The sequence below is a fragment of the Balaenoptera musculus genome, chromosome 14 (assembly GCF_009873245.2).
Source record: "Balaenoptera musculus isolate JJ_BM4_2016_0621 chromosome 14, mBalMus1.pri.v3, whole genome shotgun sequence".
Lineage (NCBI taxonomy): Eukaryota > Metazoa > Chordata > Mammalia > Artiodactyla > Balaenopteridae > Balaenoptera > Balaenoptera musculus.
Window position 1 is genome coordinate 62597338 of NC_045798.1, and position 17954 is coordinate 62615291.

A 17954-nucleotide genomic window follows, 5' to 3' on the forward strand; every position below is an offset into this window, starting at 1 on the left:
GAGCCCGTGCTCCACAACAAGAGAAACTACTACAATGAGAAACCCGCGCACGGCAATAAAGAGTAGCCCCCACTCACCTCAACCAAAGAAAGCCCGCCTGCAGCAACGATGATACAACGCAGCCAAAAATAAATATATTAATTAATTAATTAATATAAATAAAAGGAAATAGGTTTTTTAAAAAAAAGTATAACAAGCACAAATTCAAATAGAGTGGTTGCCAATCCTGAGAAGAATGGTCCAGAATCAAAAGTCTCATTCGAGAGTGGGCTATGGCTCAATTTTTCCTGTACAAGCAACTAGTTTCATGACAGTAGGGATTTTACTTTTTCATTTGAAGTAAAATGGAAATGATGAAAATAACTTTCTATACCAACCCAATGAAATCAGGGCGGGACTTTTGTTCCTCCTACCGATTTTTTGGTGATATTGAGATTTTTGTGATATGTAGAGAATTTGGCGGGGGTGGGGGGATGTTGGGTATTTTGTGATAGTAGAGACTATTAACGTTGCCTTCACTTGCGGCTGTACTGAGAAGGATCTTTCAGCTTCATCCACCAAGTCCTAGTTTACACAAAACCTTAATTTGGGTGGGGCATATGAATATGGGTTATAACAGTCATCTCCTAAAACAGCTTGCAAGTATTATATGGCCAGCAATCCCTTTCTCTAATATTCTACTTTCTTTTCAAGATGAGCCATGTGTACATATGACAGTTCTCCTGGAAATTAGGTGTAGGAACAGGTAAAATTTTGGTTTGTAAAAACAAAGTTCAGGAATATTTTGTAAAACTTGTAGTGATGAAAGTGGACAAAGGGAAAAAAAGATAACTTTTCCCCCACTTATCTGGAATTTAGTTAATGAGCAGATACATATTTAACCAAAACAAACAAAAAAAGAATAAGAAAGCCATACAGTATGGTGCTGGCTAGTTAGTTAAATTTCGTTTAAAAGTTTAATCATTTAAAATAGGCATATGACTTAGGAAAAAGATATTTGGTGCTAAGTGATCCACAATTTGATGTTAAACCACATATCACAGAAAGTTGAGTACATGGTCTACCTTTCCTAAGGAACAATATACTACAGGAGGTTGTGGACAGCAGCGTGGTATAACCTGAGGAGGCTGAAACACCCAATAGGAGTCAGAACACTGTGGTCAGATTCCAGCTCTACCACCTCGTCTTGGTCAAGTCATATACTCTGAGTGTGTGGTTTTAATGTGAAAATAGGTAAAATAATGTGTGTCCATCTATTTTACAGGATTCCTGTGAGAATGAAACAAAAATAGGAAAACAGAGAAAACTATACATTCCCGTAGAAATATAAAGAACCTCTCATGGCGTTAACTACAGAGTGATGGAAGGAGAGAACTTTAGGAAACGCAAGAAATGAATGCAAAAATGGCTGAGTGGCAGTGCCAGTGCCAGCAGTTGTATACCGTAAACCGTTTTAAAAGTCTCCAGCACATTTAGAAAGAAAATAAAGCCTGGTTCTAGGCAGCTTTAGTTCTCGTCCTGGAGGTGATACCATGGAGAGCGCAGAGAGCTGCGAGGTGGTAACGGAGGAGAACCTTGCAGTGCTAAAGCCTTGGACCAGCCTAGTCCAAGCTCTCAGCGCCTGGAGTCCTAGGAAAAACTACAACTCCCAGAAATCCCGGGCACCAAAGGGGGCGGGCCCAACGGTGTGTGGGCGGGGTCGTCAGAGCAAGCGGGGCGCTTCTCCCGCGAGGAGCTGCTCGAGAAGTGGCGGGAGTGGCGGCTATGGAAGCGCAGGAGGAGAAAGAGGCGCAGGTGATGGGGCGGGAGCGGGGCTTTGCGGCATCCCGGAAACCGCGTCTTTGATACACTCGCCCTGTCGGCGGACCTCCTAGGCGCACCACTTTTACTTTGTTCCTCTGCTGTTCCGTATTTAGTCCCGCCTTCAAGATCTGTGAGCCTCCCCGCCCCACCCCCCTTAGACTATCGCCCCCCACCCCCACCTCCACCCTTGGAAAGGGAGTTTCCCTTCCTTCCCGGCCTTCCCTGCCGGGATTCGGGCTTGGAGAGGGGTTGAGGAGAGCCCCCTGGTGCGAAACCTCCCCCTGGAGACTGGAGGGGGACTTCTGAACCCAAAGTCAACTTCCAGCCAAGCCTCGCCGTTCACTGCTGCTTCTACCAGAATTTTCACACTAGACCTGCTTCAGTGTCTCGCATCCCAGCTCTAGGAGTTTCCTGGCATTGCGGGTCTTGTGGTGTGTTGAGGACAACTCTTTTTTCAGACTTTGCAACTGTAATAATGCCTTAGCACCTGCATATTGAGCTTTAAAGTTATTCGAGTGATGCAAAATATTAGCCTATACTGCTTTCGTAGCTTTGGGAAAGGATAGATTGTTTTCTGGTAGTTTTATTTATTGTGCTTGCTCACTTTTTATTTCCTGACATCTGGTATCTCTCTCCCTAAAGACAAATTAGGATGCCAGAATATTCATGGAAAGCATTTCGTTTGCTACTGATCACTTCTTGGCCATATTTTCTTCGTGCTATTGCAAAAAACAAGGCTTATAAAATTTGTATCCCTTGTAATGGTTAGGTTGCTGCCTGGTTGAAAAAAATATTTGGAGATCATCCCATTCCACAATATGAGGTGAATCCGCGGACAACGCAGATTTTGCATCACCTTTCAGAACGCAACAGGGTCCGGGACAGGGATGTCTACCTGGTAATAGAGGACTTGAAACAGAAAGCAAGGGAATATGAATCAGAAGGTGAGATTAATTCCAGAGTTTTGAGTGAGATAATAACTAGAGGTAACCAATTGTTTAACGCTAAAGTATACAAGATTGATTTAGTGTAGACTGCTTGTCAGTTTTGCTTCTTTATTTTACCCAGACTTGTCTTACACTGTGTTGTTATAGTAACTTAATCATAAATTTCATTATAGTATATATTTTATTGATACGCTGATGGTGAAACAGTAACCCCTAAAAGATGAGTCTAAACTTATTAGCCTGACATATACGATACCTGTGGTTTTTCACTTACATATCTTTTGGTCTCTTTCCAGTCTCCATGCTTTAGTCATAATGAGCCATCATGACACCTGAGGTGGCAGCCATGAACTGTGACTTGAACACATCACTCTGTTGCCATGTATTCATGGGACTGCATGAGAATTTTCTGCTGTGCATATGTAGTTTAAAAAAGTGTATTCAACACATCCATTGTCTTTATAACACAAACCACAAAAATAAAGATTGGGAATATACAAAAGAGGAAAGAAGTGAGATCTACATTTGCCTACACTTAAGCAGGTGTATGGCATATGTTACATATGTTGTTTTGAATGTAGAGCAATTTATATTGTAAATCTATTGCATATGTGCATTTTTCCAGTTTTCTTTTAAAAAAATTAGTATGCCGTAAAATGACTTTTTGTTTGGTATACTGTTTTAACACACATGGATTCTGAGAACCACCCCCACGGCTAAGATGCAGAACAGTTCTGTCACCCCCAAACACCTCCCCTGTGATGCTCCTGTGTAGTCATACTCTCCCGTATGCCTTTAAACTTGTTTAAATTTTAAATGATTTTATTTTAGTAGTTATTAAAATACAGTATGGAGAAAGGGGCTTTGAGTCCAGAAAAATCTTATTTTGCAAGAACTTTCTTTTTGTCTATACTATTATGTAATGAAAATTCGAATGATTTTAAAAGTAAGATTATTCACGGCTGTCCTTGAGTGCTTTTTAGGGTGGCATATATTAAATAGCAAATGTTTCTAGTAATATATACAAAATTTTGACACAATTTTCTATACTAAAGTATCCAGACGAGCCCTGCCACCATTGATATCTTAACTCTACACATCATGTACTTTATTTTTTTTTAAATATTTATTTATTTATTTATTTATTTAGGCTGTGCCGGGTCTTAGTTGTGGCATGTGGGCTCTTAGTTGCGGAATGCGGACTTCTTAGTTGCGACATACTCTTAGTTGTCACACACATGTGGGATCTAGTTCCTTGCCCAGGGATTGAACCCGGGCCCCCTGCATTGGGAGCGCAGATTCTTACCCACTGGACCACTAGGGAAGTCCCCATGTACTTTATTATTTTTTTAAATTAATTAATTAATTTATTTATTTTTGGCTGCGTTGGGTCTTCGTTGCTGAGGGTAGACTTTCTCTAGTTGCATCGAGCGGGGGCTATTCTTCGTTGCAGTGTGTGGGCTTCTCATTGCTGTGGCTTCTCTTGTTGTGGAGCAACAAGCGGCTCTGAGCGCAGGCTCAGTAGTTGTGGCACACGGGCTTAGTTGCTCCGCGGTACGTTGATCTTCCTGGGCCAGGGCTCAAACCTGTGTCCCCTGCATTGGCAGGCGGATTCTTAACCACTGTGCCACCAGGGAAGTCCAACCCCCCCATGTACTTTATTTTTTCTTTTTTTTTCAGATATTAAGATTATTTATTTTTATTATTTTATTTATTTTTAAAAAATTTTTTTATTTTTGGCTGTGTTGGGTCTCTGTTGCTGAGTGCGGGCTTTCTCTAGTTGCGGCGAGCGGGGGCTACTCTTCGTTGCGGTGTGTGGGCCTCTCATTGCGGTGGCTTCTATTGTTGTGGAGTACGGGCTCTAGGCACGCGGGCTTCAGTAGTTGTGGCACACGGGCTTCAGTAGTTGTGGCTCATGGGCTTAGTTGCTCCGCGGCATGTGGGACCTTCCTGGACCAGGGATTGAACCCGTGTCCCCTGCATTGGCAGGTGGATTCTTAACCACTGCGTCACCAGGGAAGTACCCTGCCATGTACTTTAATTTTTACTCCTCTTTTCTAAGTTTTTCCTCCTTTTAGACAGCGAAGCTGTCAAGCAGAGAACAGAAAATTTATGGAACCTTGTAACAAATATAGATTCATACACACTGTTAAGGAACTCCTGCTTCCAGGGTTTCTAATTCTAAATTTTGAGTAGTGATACTGTATAGCCCCCAGGACTTGAATGACTTTTGAGCAAAAGATTTCTTAGATGCAGTTTTTATTTCTGCACAGTACAGTTCTTTGCAGCACGTAAGACTGGAACATTTTGGAAATATTTTCAGGAATTGGGAAAGGATGTAAAAGTTTTGTATGAAGACTTTTTAACCGTGACAAATACAGATGAAACTATTGAAACCATTCATTCTTTATGCTGCCAATTCTTCAGCTGAGGAGGAAAATTAAGTGAAATTTCCCTAGCTAGAACCTCCAATAAAATGCTGAATAGATTTAGACATCTATTAGAGTAGACATCCTTATCTTGTTCCTCATCTTAGAGGGAAAGCATCTAGTCTTTACTATTGAGTGCAATGTGAGTTGTGGGTTTTTTGTAGATGCCCTTTTTCCGGTTGAGGAAGTTTCTTTCTATTCCTACTTTGTTGAGTGTCCTTATCATGAAAGGGTGCTGGATTTTGTCAGATGCTTTTTCTGTCTATTGAGATGATCATATGACTTTAGTTTTTTATTTTGTCGATATGATGTGTTACATGAATTGGCTTTCAGATGTTAATCCAACATTTATCCATAAGATAAATCCATGTCCTCATGGTGTATAATTTTTTAATAGGTTGCTGGATTCAATTGCTAGTATTTTGTTGAGAACTTTTGCATCCATATTTATAAGAGATAGTGGTCCGTAGTTTTCTTTCCTTTTAATATGTCTTTTTCTGGTTTTAGTGTCAGGATAATATTGGCCTCACAGAAACAGTTGAGAAGTATTCCCTCCTTTCTATTTTTTGGAATAGTTGATGAAGAATTGGTATTAATTCTTTATGTAATCTATAGAACTCAGTGATAAAGCCATCTGGACCTGAACTTTTCTTTATGGGTAGATTTTGATGACTAATTCAGTCTCTTTGCTTACTGTAGGTCTATTAGATTATCTATTTGTTCTTGAATTAGATGCAGTAGTAAGTGTCCTTTTTGGAATTTGTCCATTTCATCTAAGTTATCTAAATTTCTGGGTACAATTGTTCATAGTATTCCTTTATAATCCTTTTTATTAAGTAGGTAGATCAGTGGAATATACTGTCTTCTGAGGCTAGTAATTTGAGTCTTTTTTCTTCTTAGTCAATCTAGGTGAAGGTTATAGCACAGGAAACTCTGCTCAATATATATATTTTTTTAAGGAAATGACAGTCACCTGATATTCATAGTGGTATGCTTTATAGTTTATTTTATTGCTATTGTTTTAATTTTTTAAATATTTATTTATTTATTTATTTGGTCACGTTGAGTCTTAGTTGCAGCAGGTGGGCTCCTTAGTTGCGGCTTGCCAACTCCTTAGTTGTGGCATGCAAACTCTTAGTTGCGGCATGCATGTGGGATTTAGTTCCCCAATCAGGGATCGAACCGGGCCCCCTCATTGGGAGCGTGGAGTCTTAACCACTGTGCCATCAGGGAAGTCCCTCTGCTCAATATTCTGTAATAACCTAAATGGGAAAAGAATTTGAAAAAGAATAGGTACTATATATGTATAACTGAATCACTTTGCTGTACACCTGAAACTAACACATTATTAATCAACTATATTCCAATACAAAAAAAAATTTTTTTTTTAAATCTAGGTGAAGGTTTTTCAATTATGTTGATGTTTTCAAAGAACTAGCCTTTGGTTTTAATGATTTTTTTCTTCTTTTTTAATCTATTTTATTAATTTTCACTCTGTTCTTTATTATTTCTTTCCTTTGGCTTGCTTTAGGTTTAGTCTGCTCTTCTTTTTTAAATGTTTTAAGCTTAGGCTATTGATTTGAGATCTTTCTTCTTTTTTAACATAGGAATTTACAGGCATAAATTTCCCTCTAAGCACTGGTTTAGGTGCATCTCCTAAGTTTTGGTATGTTATGTCTTCATTTTCATTCACCTCAAAGGATTTGATTTCTTTTTGACCCATTGGTTATTGGGAGTATGTTGTTTAATTCCACATATTTATGAGTTTCCCAAATTTCTTTCTAATTTCTAATTTCATTCCATTGTAATGGGGGAATACTTTGTATTATGTGACGGTATTATCATTATAAATTGTCCCTGTTTATCTCTAGTAACATTTTTTGTTAAAAAGTCTATTTTATCTGATATTAATATAGCCACTTCAGCTTTCTTGTGGTTGCTGTTCGCATTATATATCTTTTTCCATCCTTTATTTTCATTGCACTTTGCTCTATTGCACTTCACAGATATTGTGGGGTCTTTTTTTACAAATTGAAGTTTTGTAGCAACCCTGTGTTGAGCAAATCTATCATTTTTCCAATAGCATTTGCTCACTTCGTATCTCTTACATTTTGGTAATTCTCACAATATTTCAGACTTTTCCATTTCTCTCTCCCTCTCCTTGGGCCTCCATATTCCCTGAAACATAACAAATTGAAAATAGTCCTATTAATAACCCTACAATGGCCTCTAAGTGTTCAGGTGAAAGGAAGTCACATGCCTCTCACTTTAAATCAAAGGCTAGAAATGATGAAGCTTAGTGAGGAAGGTATGTTGGAAACCAAGACAGGCTGAAAGCTAGGGCTCTTATGCCAGACAGTTAGCCAAGTTGTGAATGCAAAAGAAGAGTTCTTGAAGGATATTAAAAGTGCTACTCCAGTGAGTCATTTCCACTTTCAAGTCATTCTTTAATAAATACATTTCATAAGGCTATAGCTGGCATAGATAGTGATTCCTCTAATGGATCTGGGCAAAGTAAATTGAAAACCTCTGGAAAGAATTCACCATTCTAGAGGCCACTGAAAACATTCGTGATTCATGGGAAGAGGTGAAAATATCAGCATTAGCAGGAGTGTGGAAGAAGTTGATTCCAGCCCTCATGGATGACTTTGAGGGGTTCAAGACTCCAGTGGAGGAAGTAACTGCAGGTGTGGTGGCTATAGCAAGAGAACTAGACTTAGAAGTGCAGCCTAAAGATGTGACTGAATTGCTGCCATCTCATGATAAGACTTTCACGGATGAGGAGTCGCTTCTGATGGATGAGCAAAGAAAGTGGTTTCTTGAGAAGGAATCTACTCTGGTGAAGATGCTGTGAAGATCGTTGAAATGACAACAAAAGATTTAGTATATTACATAACTTACTTGATTAAAGCAGTGGCAGGGTTTCAGAGGATTGACTCCAGTTTTGAAAGAAGTTCTTGGGTAGAATGCTGTCAAACAGCATCGCATGCTACAGGGAAATCATCTGTGAAAGGAAAAGTCAATCAATGTGGCGAACTCTGTTGTCCTATTTTAAGAATCTGCACAGAATTGCCCAGCCTTCAGCAACCATCACCTTGATCAGTCAGCAGCCATCAACATCGAGGCAAGACCCTCCACCAGCAAAAAGATTATGACTCACTGAAGACTCAGATGTGGTTATCATTTTTTAGCAATAAGGTATTTTTAAATTAAGGTTTGTACATTGTTTTTTTAGACATAATGCTATTGCACACTTAATAGACTACAGTATAATATAAACATAACTTTTTTTTTTTTTTAAAGATTTATTTATTGATTGATTGATTGCTATGTTGGGTCTTCGTTTCTGTGCTAGGGCTTTCTCTAGTTGCGGCAAGCGGGGGCCACTCTTCATCGCGGTGCGCGGGCCTCTCACTATCGTGGCCTCTCTTGTTGCGGAGCACAGGCTCCAGACGCGCAGGCTCAGTAGTTGTGGCTCACGGGCCCAGTTGCTCCGCGGCATGTGGGATCTTCCCAGACCAGGGCGCGAACCCGTGTCCCCTGCACTGGCAGGCAGATTCTCAACCACTGCGCCACCAGGGAAGCCCAAACATAACTTTTATATGTCCTGGGAAACCAAAAAATTCACATGACTCTCTCTATTGCAATATTTGCTTTATTGCGGTGTTCTGGAACCCCAGTATCTCTGAGTTATGCCTGAATTTGTATCTTTGAATCTGAAGTATGTCTCCTGTAGACAGCATGTAGTTGGATCCTGTTGTTTTTTTCAGTCTTATAATCTCTGCCTTTGGGTTGGATTGTTTAATTCATTCTCATTTAATGTTATTATTGATATAGTTGTATTTATATCTGCCAATTTACTTTTCATTTTCTATATATTACATCTTCTTTTGTTTCGCTATTTTTCCTTTATCGCATTCTTTTGCATTAAGTAAATATTTTCTAATGTAACATTTAAATTTCTTCAGTGATTTTTTACTTCTTTTTTTTCAGTTCTTTTTAGTGTTGCTCTGAGGTTTGCAAATAAATCGTATCAGCTCAGCTTCATATTTGTACTAGCTTAATTCCAGTGAGATAGAGAAATGTTGCTCCTATGTAGTTCTGTTCCTCTTTTCCCCCCTTTTGTGGTATTATTGTTACACATATTACATCTAATAATATGGACCCAACAGTATACTGTTATATTATTACTTAACCATCTGTAGTCATTTCCTTAGCCCTTTACACCTTTACTACCACCACATCCTTTGTGCTGTTTTTAACATATATATTACATTTCTATAACCCAGCAATACCTTATATAAATATTATTTTATCCAGTTGCTTTTTAAGTCAGTTAAGAGAAAAACGAAGAAAAAAATACATTTATGCTCTTTATAATTCTGCGTGTACCTTTACTGATAATTCATTGCTTTTTGTGCGCATTTGAATTACTGTTTGGGGTCACTTGCTTTAAGCCTGCAGAACTTCCTTTAATATTTCTTATAAGTTGGGTCTGGTGACAATGAAATTCTCTCAGTTTTTGTCTATCTGGGAGTCTTTATTTTGCAAAGAAAGCTTTGCTACGTGTAGGATTCTTGCTTGACAGTTTGCTCTTTGAGCACTTTGAACATGTTATCCTGTTGCCTTTTGGTCTCCGTTGTTTCTGTCAAGAAGTTGACTGTTAATCTTACTGAGGTTTCCTAGTATATGTCATTTTTCTTTTGCTGTTTTCAAGATTTTCTCCTTGTCTTCTTTTTTAATAAATGTATTTATTTATTTATTTATTTATTTTTGGCTGTGTTGGGTCTTTGTTGCTGCTCACGGGCTTTCTCTAATTGCTGTGAGCCGGGGCTAGTCTTCGTTGCAGTGCACGGGCTTCTCATTGCGGTGGCTTCTCTTGTTGCGGAGCACGGGCTCTAGGTGCACGGGCTCAGTGGTTGTGGCTCGCAGGCTCTAGAGTGCAGGCTCAGTAGTTGTGGCGCATGGGCTTAGTTGCTCCGTGGCATGTGGGATCTTCCCAGACCAGGGCTCGAACCCATGTCCACTGCATTGGCAGGCGGATTCTTAACCACTGTGCCACTGGGGAAGCCCCCTTGCTGAATTTTAATAGATTTTCTTGAACAGATGTTTCTTCATTTGCTGTTTGTCCTTAGGAGCATTTCCAGAAGCTTTAAATGGTTGTGTTTTGTTTTGGGGTTTTTTTTGTTTTGCTTTTTGGGTTTTTTTTACAATTTTCACCAGTTTCACTGGAGTGTAGGTGAGCAGAGCTCCTCACACTGTTATGTTGGAAGTCAGACTCCTGGTGGTTTGATTTTTGGCAAAGATGACAAGACAATTTAATGGAGGAAAGAATAGCCTTTTCAGTGAACAGTGCTGGGATAGGTGGATATCCACATGTATAAGAATGAAATTGGACCCTGCCTCATAACATATATAAGAATTAACTCAAAATGAATGAAAAACCTAAAGGTAAGAGCTGAATCTAAAACTCAGAAGACAACATCTGTGTATATCTTCATGACTTTGGATTTGGCAATGGTTTCTTAGCTATGATACCAAAAACACAAGCAACAAAAGAAAAGTAGGTAAATTGAACATCATCAGAATTAAAAACTTTTGTCCTCAAAGGACACCATCAAGTAGATGAAAAGACAGCCCACAGAGTGGGAGAAAATATTTGCAAATTGTATATCTGATAAGGGACTTATATCTACAATAAATGAAGAATTCTTACAACTGAATAATGAAGAGACAACCCAGTTAAAAATGGATAAGGGAGGGAATTCCCTGGCAGTCCAGTGGTTAGGACCCCACGCTTCCACTGCAGGGGCCCAGGTTCTATCCCTGGTCAAGGAACTAGGATCTCATAAGCTGCGGCCAAAAAAAAGGTTAAGGGATATGAATATACATTTCTCCCAAGAAGATATACAAATGGCCAGCAAGTACAGCATCATTAGCCATCAGGGAAATGCAAATCAAAACCACATTCCACTTCACACCTACAAGGATGGCTATAATCAAAAAGACAAGGTCTTGGATTATCATTTTATTGATCATTCTTCAGTTTTATGAATGATCACTGTGCAAAATAAATAAATAATACAGCTGTTGGTGAAGATGACAATGTGGAGAAATTGGAACCTTCATACATTTCTGGCAGGAATGTAAAAATCAGTAGCTTTGGAAAACAGTCTAGCAATTCTTCAAATAGTTAAACATAGAGTTACCATATGACCAGCAGTTCCACTCCTAGTTATATACCCAAGAGAAATGGAAACATACGTTTATGTAAAAACCCATACGTGAATGTTTATAGCAACATTATTCATAATAGCCAAAATGTGGGCGCAATCCAAATGTTCATCAATGGATGAATGGATAAATAAAATACGGTAAATCTATACAATGGAATATTATTCTTCCATAAAAAGGGATGAAGTACTGACTGATACCTGCTACAGAACGGATGAACCTTGAAGCCATTATGCTAAGTGAAAGAAGCCAGTCACAGAGGATCACATATTATGTGATACCATTTATATGAAATGTCCAAATTAGGCAAATGAATAGAGACAAAATGTAGGTTAGTGGTTGCTAGGGCTTCATGGGTTGAGTAGCTGGAAAATAATGACTGAAGAGTGTGGGATTTCTTTTTGGGGTGATGAAAATGTTCTAAAATACTTTAGGTGAGTGGATTATGTTATGTGAAAGACTGCAGTAAAGCTGTCAAAAATTAAAGCAAAACAAAGATCTTAGTCACCATAAAACTCTTATATCTTTTCAGCCAAGCATCTTCAAGACCTTCTCCTGGAGAGTGTGAATTTTTCCCCTGCCAATCTCTCTAGCACTGGTTCCAGGTATCTGAATGCTTTGGTTGACAGTGCTGTGGCCCTTGAAACAAAGGATACCTCACTAGCTAGGTAATTCTTGTGACAATTTTAATTTCTGCAGTCATATACACTGTAAGGTCTTGACCTAAAGAGCTTTTGTTTCTCAGGGTAATTCTGTATAGGAAATTAGTAGTGTATGCAGAAATACTGAATTTAGTTAACTCCTTATCATTGCTAGTGAGTATGTATAATTACTTCAGATAAACTTGGTATTGGTTAAATTTTAGTGTTTTCTTCTTTCAGGATTAGGTTTGTGAAGGCTGGTTCTCATGTATATTTGAAAAGGGTTTAGGTATCACATCATTCCCTATAAACAGTAAAAAGAGCAGTAGGCTAAATCATCTGGTTGAGCATAGAGTAGTGATTTTTGGTCATGTCCCTACCCTATTGGATAGAGTAGGTTAAAGACCTTCAATTCTTTGTGACAGGCATTTCACCTATATAACGACATTATCCTTCTAACAACCTTAAGAGGAAACTGAGGCTCAGGAGAGGTGGGTTAAATAATTTCTCTGAGCTAGTAAATGGCAGAGTTGGGATTCAAACCCGGTCTGACTCAAAAGTCCATAGGACTATCACTGTTGGCTGCATCTTAGCTAGGACTACCACTACAACTTATAATCAGAGAATTGTATGGCCATTCTGCTTAACTGCTAATATAAGAGCTTAGAATATCTATAAATATATAAATATATAAATAAATAAATAAATATATATATATATATATATATATACACACACACTTCAGTAGAGTTTTAGATATAAGATCATGTAGGCCGTATGGCAGCAGAAATCTAGACTTGAATTAAGTCAATTCAGCAGACACCAAATACTAATTATATCCTAGGCATATAATATATATAACTCTTTATGTAACTACCTCTCTCCCTCTCCCTTCCTCCCTCCCTCCCTATATATATGTGTAAATATATATATGTGTGTGTGTGTATGTATATATATATATATATATATATATATATATATGTATAGCTATACATATAGGCACTGGGGAAGCAGAAATGAATAGAATAATGAATGCCAGCAAGTACAGTCTCTGCTCATGGTAAATTAAAGGAGATGGACATGTAAAATTATAACATAGTATGACAGCTGCAACACTACAGTAATGTACAAGCTGTAGCTAGGAAGCACAGAGAAAGGAGTAGTGAATTCCAGAATGGGAGTAAATCTTATTTGAGTTTTGAAGGGCAAATGGAAATTTGCCAGCTGAAGAAGGTTATTCCAGACAGTAAGAACCGCGTGTAAAATAGTATAGAGGTATGAAACAGCATGGTTAAAGAAGAATCCACATAGAAATAAAATCATTTTTAGAAATGAGGAATAATTGTAATTATTGTCCTTAATGTCCATTTACGTGACTAGATTCTTCTTTTAGTTTTATCCCTGCAGTGAATGATTTGACCTCTGATCTTTTTTGCACCAAATCCAAAAACGAAGAAATCAAGCTTGAATTGGCAAAACTTGAGAAAAATCTAACTGCAACTTTAGTATTAGAAAAATGTCTACAAGAGTAAGTAATTGAGTTGGAAGTGGTGACAATTTTTATTATAAAGACAGTAACAGGACATTAGTTTTGGCGATAGATATGATTTAAAACAACACGTTAGGAAATGGGAAGATAAAATGTTTTTTTAAGTAGAAAATGACTTGGGTGAAGGTAGGAGTGGTTGAGTACATATTTTTACCTTTTACTTTATATAGTTTCTTTTTTCTCTCTGTTTTACAAATAACCTGTTTATAATTTTCAAAATGTATGTGAATTTTTTTTTTTTACTTATAAACTATGGTGCAACTTAAAGTCATGTTATATTTTGTTGCCCTTTCTTACTAGAACTCTGGTATCCCTCTTGATGCTTTGGACCTTCTTTAGGTCTCTATAGCCCCAGAGATTAGATGCTGTGGATCAGGAGTATGTGTATGCACAAGTAATTTACTGGTGTGTAAATTTATCCAACAAATATTGACTATGTATATGCAAAACACTGTGTCATGTCACATTTAGGAGAGAGGCCTTTGGGACCTCCATAATTCAAATTGACTTTAGGATCTGTTAAGTCACTTTTTTTTTTTTTTTTTAAGTCACTTTTTTGAGCAGCAGATCTACTTTCTCCAAGAATAATTGGCATAGAATAATCTTAAAATTATTTAGTAGTCCTTGAGAAAAATCCCAGATGGCAACATGGAGGGAAAGATGACCTAGAAGAATGCATGGTAGCCAGTCTGGGATATAAAATTTATGGTAGAAAATCCAGCAAGTCTGTTATCTCCTCTTGATACTCTTGACTAATCCAGAGTTGAATCGAAAAAGTAGTAGAGCTTCCTTTTTATAATAATTTCACTGAGAAGAAAATGTTCTCAACTTCATTTTTTAAAGGGATCTCAAGAAGGCAGAGTTGCATCTGTCTATGGAAAGGGCCAAAGTTGACAGTCGTCTTCAGAACATGGACTTCCTAAAAGCCAAGTCAGAGGAGTTCAGGTCTGGAATTAGAGCTGCAGAGGTTTGTATGAAGGACTGAATATATTTAGCTCTCTTCAGACTTATTTTCAACTTTCATCCTCAGAACTAGGCAGTATTGTTATTCCCTTTTTATGACCAGGGAACTGCAGAGAAGGTGGGTAACTTGCCCAAGATTACACAGCTACTTAACAGCAGATCCCAATTCAAATGCAGGTTGCCAGGCTGCGAAGCTCAGGCTCTTAAGCACTGCACCCATCTTGTCACAAATCTCTGTCTGAAATGACTCGCATGCAACATAAAAGTGCTTAGGAGCAGGTGTAGTCCTTCATCTATGATTTATAGCTTCTCTGCTGTGTTATATATTGAAAATATTTCATGAGGGTCACTTGTAAAATAATTTTTTAAACTGAACTCCCTTTTTTGTAATTGTAGGAGCGACTTTCAGCCAGAGGAATGGATGCTTCTCTGTCTCATCAGTCACTGGTAGCACTTTCAGAGGTACGCTTACTTTAACCCAATTTAACTTTCTTTAAAATGTTAGTGCACAATCTGCTTTTTCATTTGTTTCTTTTTATAGAGCTTTATTCACTATTGACCTGATTTATTTTCCTTTACCGCTGTACTTTATGTTCACCAGTATTTATATCTTTATTACTTGTTTATCTATATATATTCTTCCATTTGTTTGGTTTCCTTTATTTATTACTATATGCTAGAAACTCTTTGCTGGAGTCAGTTATATGTTATTGATTTATTTATTGAATGAATGTATTGAGGGACTATGTGCTAACCACCTAGGTCCTCCTCTTTCTTCTCTTTCAGTAAAATGCAGGTCCCATACCCTTGTAGAATGCAATTCTGGGGTTTTAGATTGTATAAGGGTTTTATCTATTTTCATGGGAAGAGGGAGAAATGGAGGGTTTTGTTTTACTTTTTTTTCTTTAGATTTTTTGGTAGTTTGATTTTTGGAATTTAAAATTGGCAATTCATAAGTATGTATTTGAGACTCTTAATTATTCCCTGATGTTCTGATTCCTCTTAATTACATTATTTTGTATTACTAGGCAGCATACTTAAATCTTATTCTTAATAAATGGGAGTATAAGTTTCCTATTTTAGCATCTTCTAAGGATTGTTTCCATTTGTTATCCATTTATCTTTGAAGCTCTTTATTTGATACATTATTTAAACTATCCTAATGTTAATGCTTTGTCATGTTTTATTTCAGAAATAGACAGGGTTTAGTTGCATTGTGAATATTTCTATTACTCTGTGTTTTTTTCACCCCCAGAAATTGGCAGAACTAAAACGACAGACTATACCTTTGAAGAAAAAATTGGAGTCCTATTTAGATTTAATGCCGGTAATTATTTTTATAATTAAAAAAAAAAATGTTCCTCTTTTCCACCTTTCCCCAAGGGCACTAAATGATCATGAAAATACTGGGTCCATGTTTAAGGATTTAAAATCTATGCTGAAGGACTTCCCTGGTGGTCCAGTGGCTAAGACTCCGTGCTCCCAGTGCAGGGGGCCCGGGTTCGATCCCTGGACAGAGAACTAGATCCCACAAGCCGCAACTAAGAGTTCGCATTCTGCAGCTAAAGATCCCACATGCCACAACTAAGACCCGGTGCAGCCAAATAAATAAATATTTGAAAAATAAATAAATAAAGTCTGTGCTGAATTTTAGTATTGTATGTACCTTGGATATACTTTCTACAACGTTTTTTGCCTTTTGAAAAGGATTGTTATATTCTTTTTCCCCTTGCATCCTAGCTGAGGCAACATAACCTTTCCTTATTTTATTTTCCTTTAAAAGAATCCATCTCTTGCTCAGGTGAAAATTGAAGAAGCAAAGCGAGAATTGGTAAGTAGTTCCATTTTTTCCTTCCGATTTTTAAAAAATAAATGCTGGCATAGCTAAAGCTCCCTTCCTCCTCCTTCTTTCCTTTCTACTCAGAGGTGAGCCACAGTCCCAGACTTGCTGTGTATCATTACCATGCATCTTTTAATACTTTTTTGGCATATACGTATCTTTTTTTTCATAAAAATTACATAGTGGTCTTTTAAAATTTTATATAGATTTTCCTGGATGGAAAAGGAGGGTTGAGAGACATAGAATATTCTAGGCAGAAGGAATTAACAAAAGCATAAGAGCTGAAAAATGGAGGACTTTTCCAAGCTTTGGCAAGTGAAGCAGTCCAGCTGCTTAGGAGTATGCAGTGGAAGATAGAGCTGAAGAAGGTCAATTGGTTTATGAGATGAAGGACCTTAAATATAAAGAAGGTTGTTCTTGGAGGCTGTAGGGGACCACTGAAAGTTGCTCTGTGTTACCTTGTTTTTTAAGCTAAAGAGAAATATGATAAAGGTTATGCTTTTTGATCAGGCCAGTTGTTTAAGAAGATTTTTCTGGAATCAGTGTATAGGGTGGATTGGAGGAGGGAAAAAGAAAATTGCAGAAACTAGTTGGCCTGTTTAGGCCAGATGAGAAGTAATGAGAACAGTGGCAATGAGATTGGAAAAGAGTGATGTGAGAGACATTGCAGAAGTATGTTGCTTAAGGAGTAAAGGTCAGAAAAATCTATTCAAGTATCACTGCAGTCATTCACCTCTCTAAAGGTTCCCCCCCACCTTTTAATGTTTAATAGCATCAGGAGTCTGAAAACTTTTGGGGTGTGGGAAGTGGGGAGTTATAAAAGCAAGGGGAATATCTCAAAGAATATTTAATATTTTGTAATGGTATTTTAAAAAGTTTCTGTTTCAGTGTTTTTCCTTTTTGCTTCCCTTATTTTAAATAACAATAGAAGTTAGAGCACCTTCTTTATGTCCTTATTTATAATATTTATGGTGTTTCTTTCTTCCTTTAGGATACTGTTGAAGCTGAACTTACAAAGAAAGTAAACATGATGGAACTGTGACCAGAGCCAAATAAATTTCATCTTTCTTAACAAAGTAAAATGAATAGGACTTTAAAGAATTATTTCCTCATGGCATTCCTTATAACTTAATTTCTGTGTTCTTAGATGAGATAATAATGTCCTTATTGATAGAATGGTGGTTTCTGATTGTGTATTAAATTTTTATGCTCAAATACATAGTTTTCATATGAAAAAACATTGGTTTTCTATGTTGTTGGTGGTTAAATGTCCTTCAGTAGTTCTCTTAGGTGAACACTGTGACCGTTGTCCTGCAGTTGCTCACTAGGTCAGCTAAGTGAAAGGGAAAGGTTCTGCAACTTCAGTTATGTTTCTCCCACACCCCCGATCAGCTTAGCTGCCTACGTCCAAATGTTAATATATGCAGGAGTTTGGTTTATGAAAAAGATGACCTTTTAAATCAGTAGTAGAGAGATAGATAATTCAACACATGGTGCTAGATCTGTACTTCACCCCTTATATCAGGGTAATTTCAAGGGATCAAAGAT

General features: G+C 37.6%; 1 protein-coding gene across 1 annotated transcript; it reads left to right on the forward strand.

Moving 5' to 3' along the window:
• Nucleotides 1–1718: 1718 nt before the first annotated feature.
• On the forward strand, nt 1719–17578 carry HAUS1 (HAUS augmin like complex subunit 1). The gene is made up of 9 exons (XM_036823125.1): nt 1719–1794; nt 2573–2747; nt 11946–12081; nt 13448–13582; nt 14447–14570; nt 14963–15028; nt 15822–15893; nt 16350–16397; nt 17398–17578. The coding sequence occupies exons 1-9, from the start codon at nt 1765–1767 to the stop codon at nt 17446–17448; spliced, it is 837 nt and encodes a 278-aa protein (XP_036679020.1). The 5' UTR covers nt 1719–1764; the 3' UTR covers nt 17449–17578.
• The last annotated feature ends 376 nt before the right edge of the window (nt 17579–17954 follow it).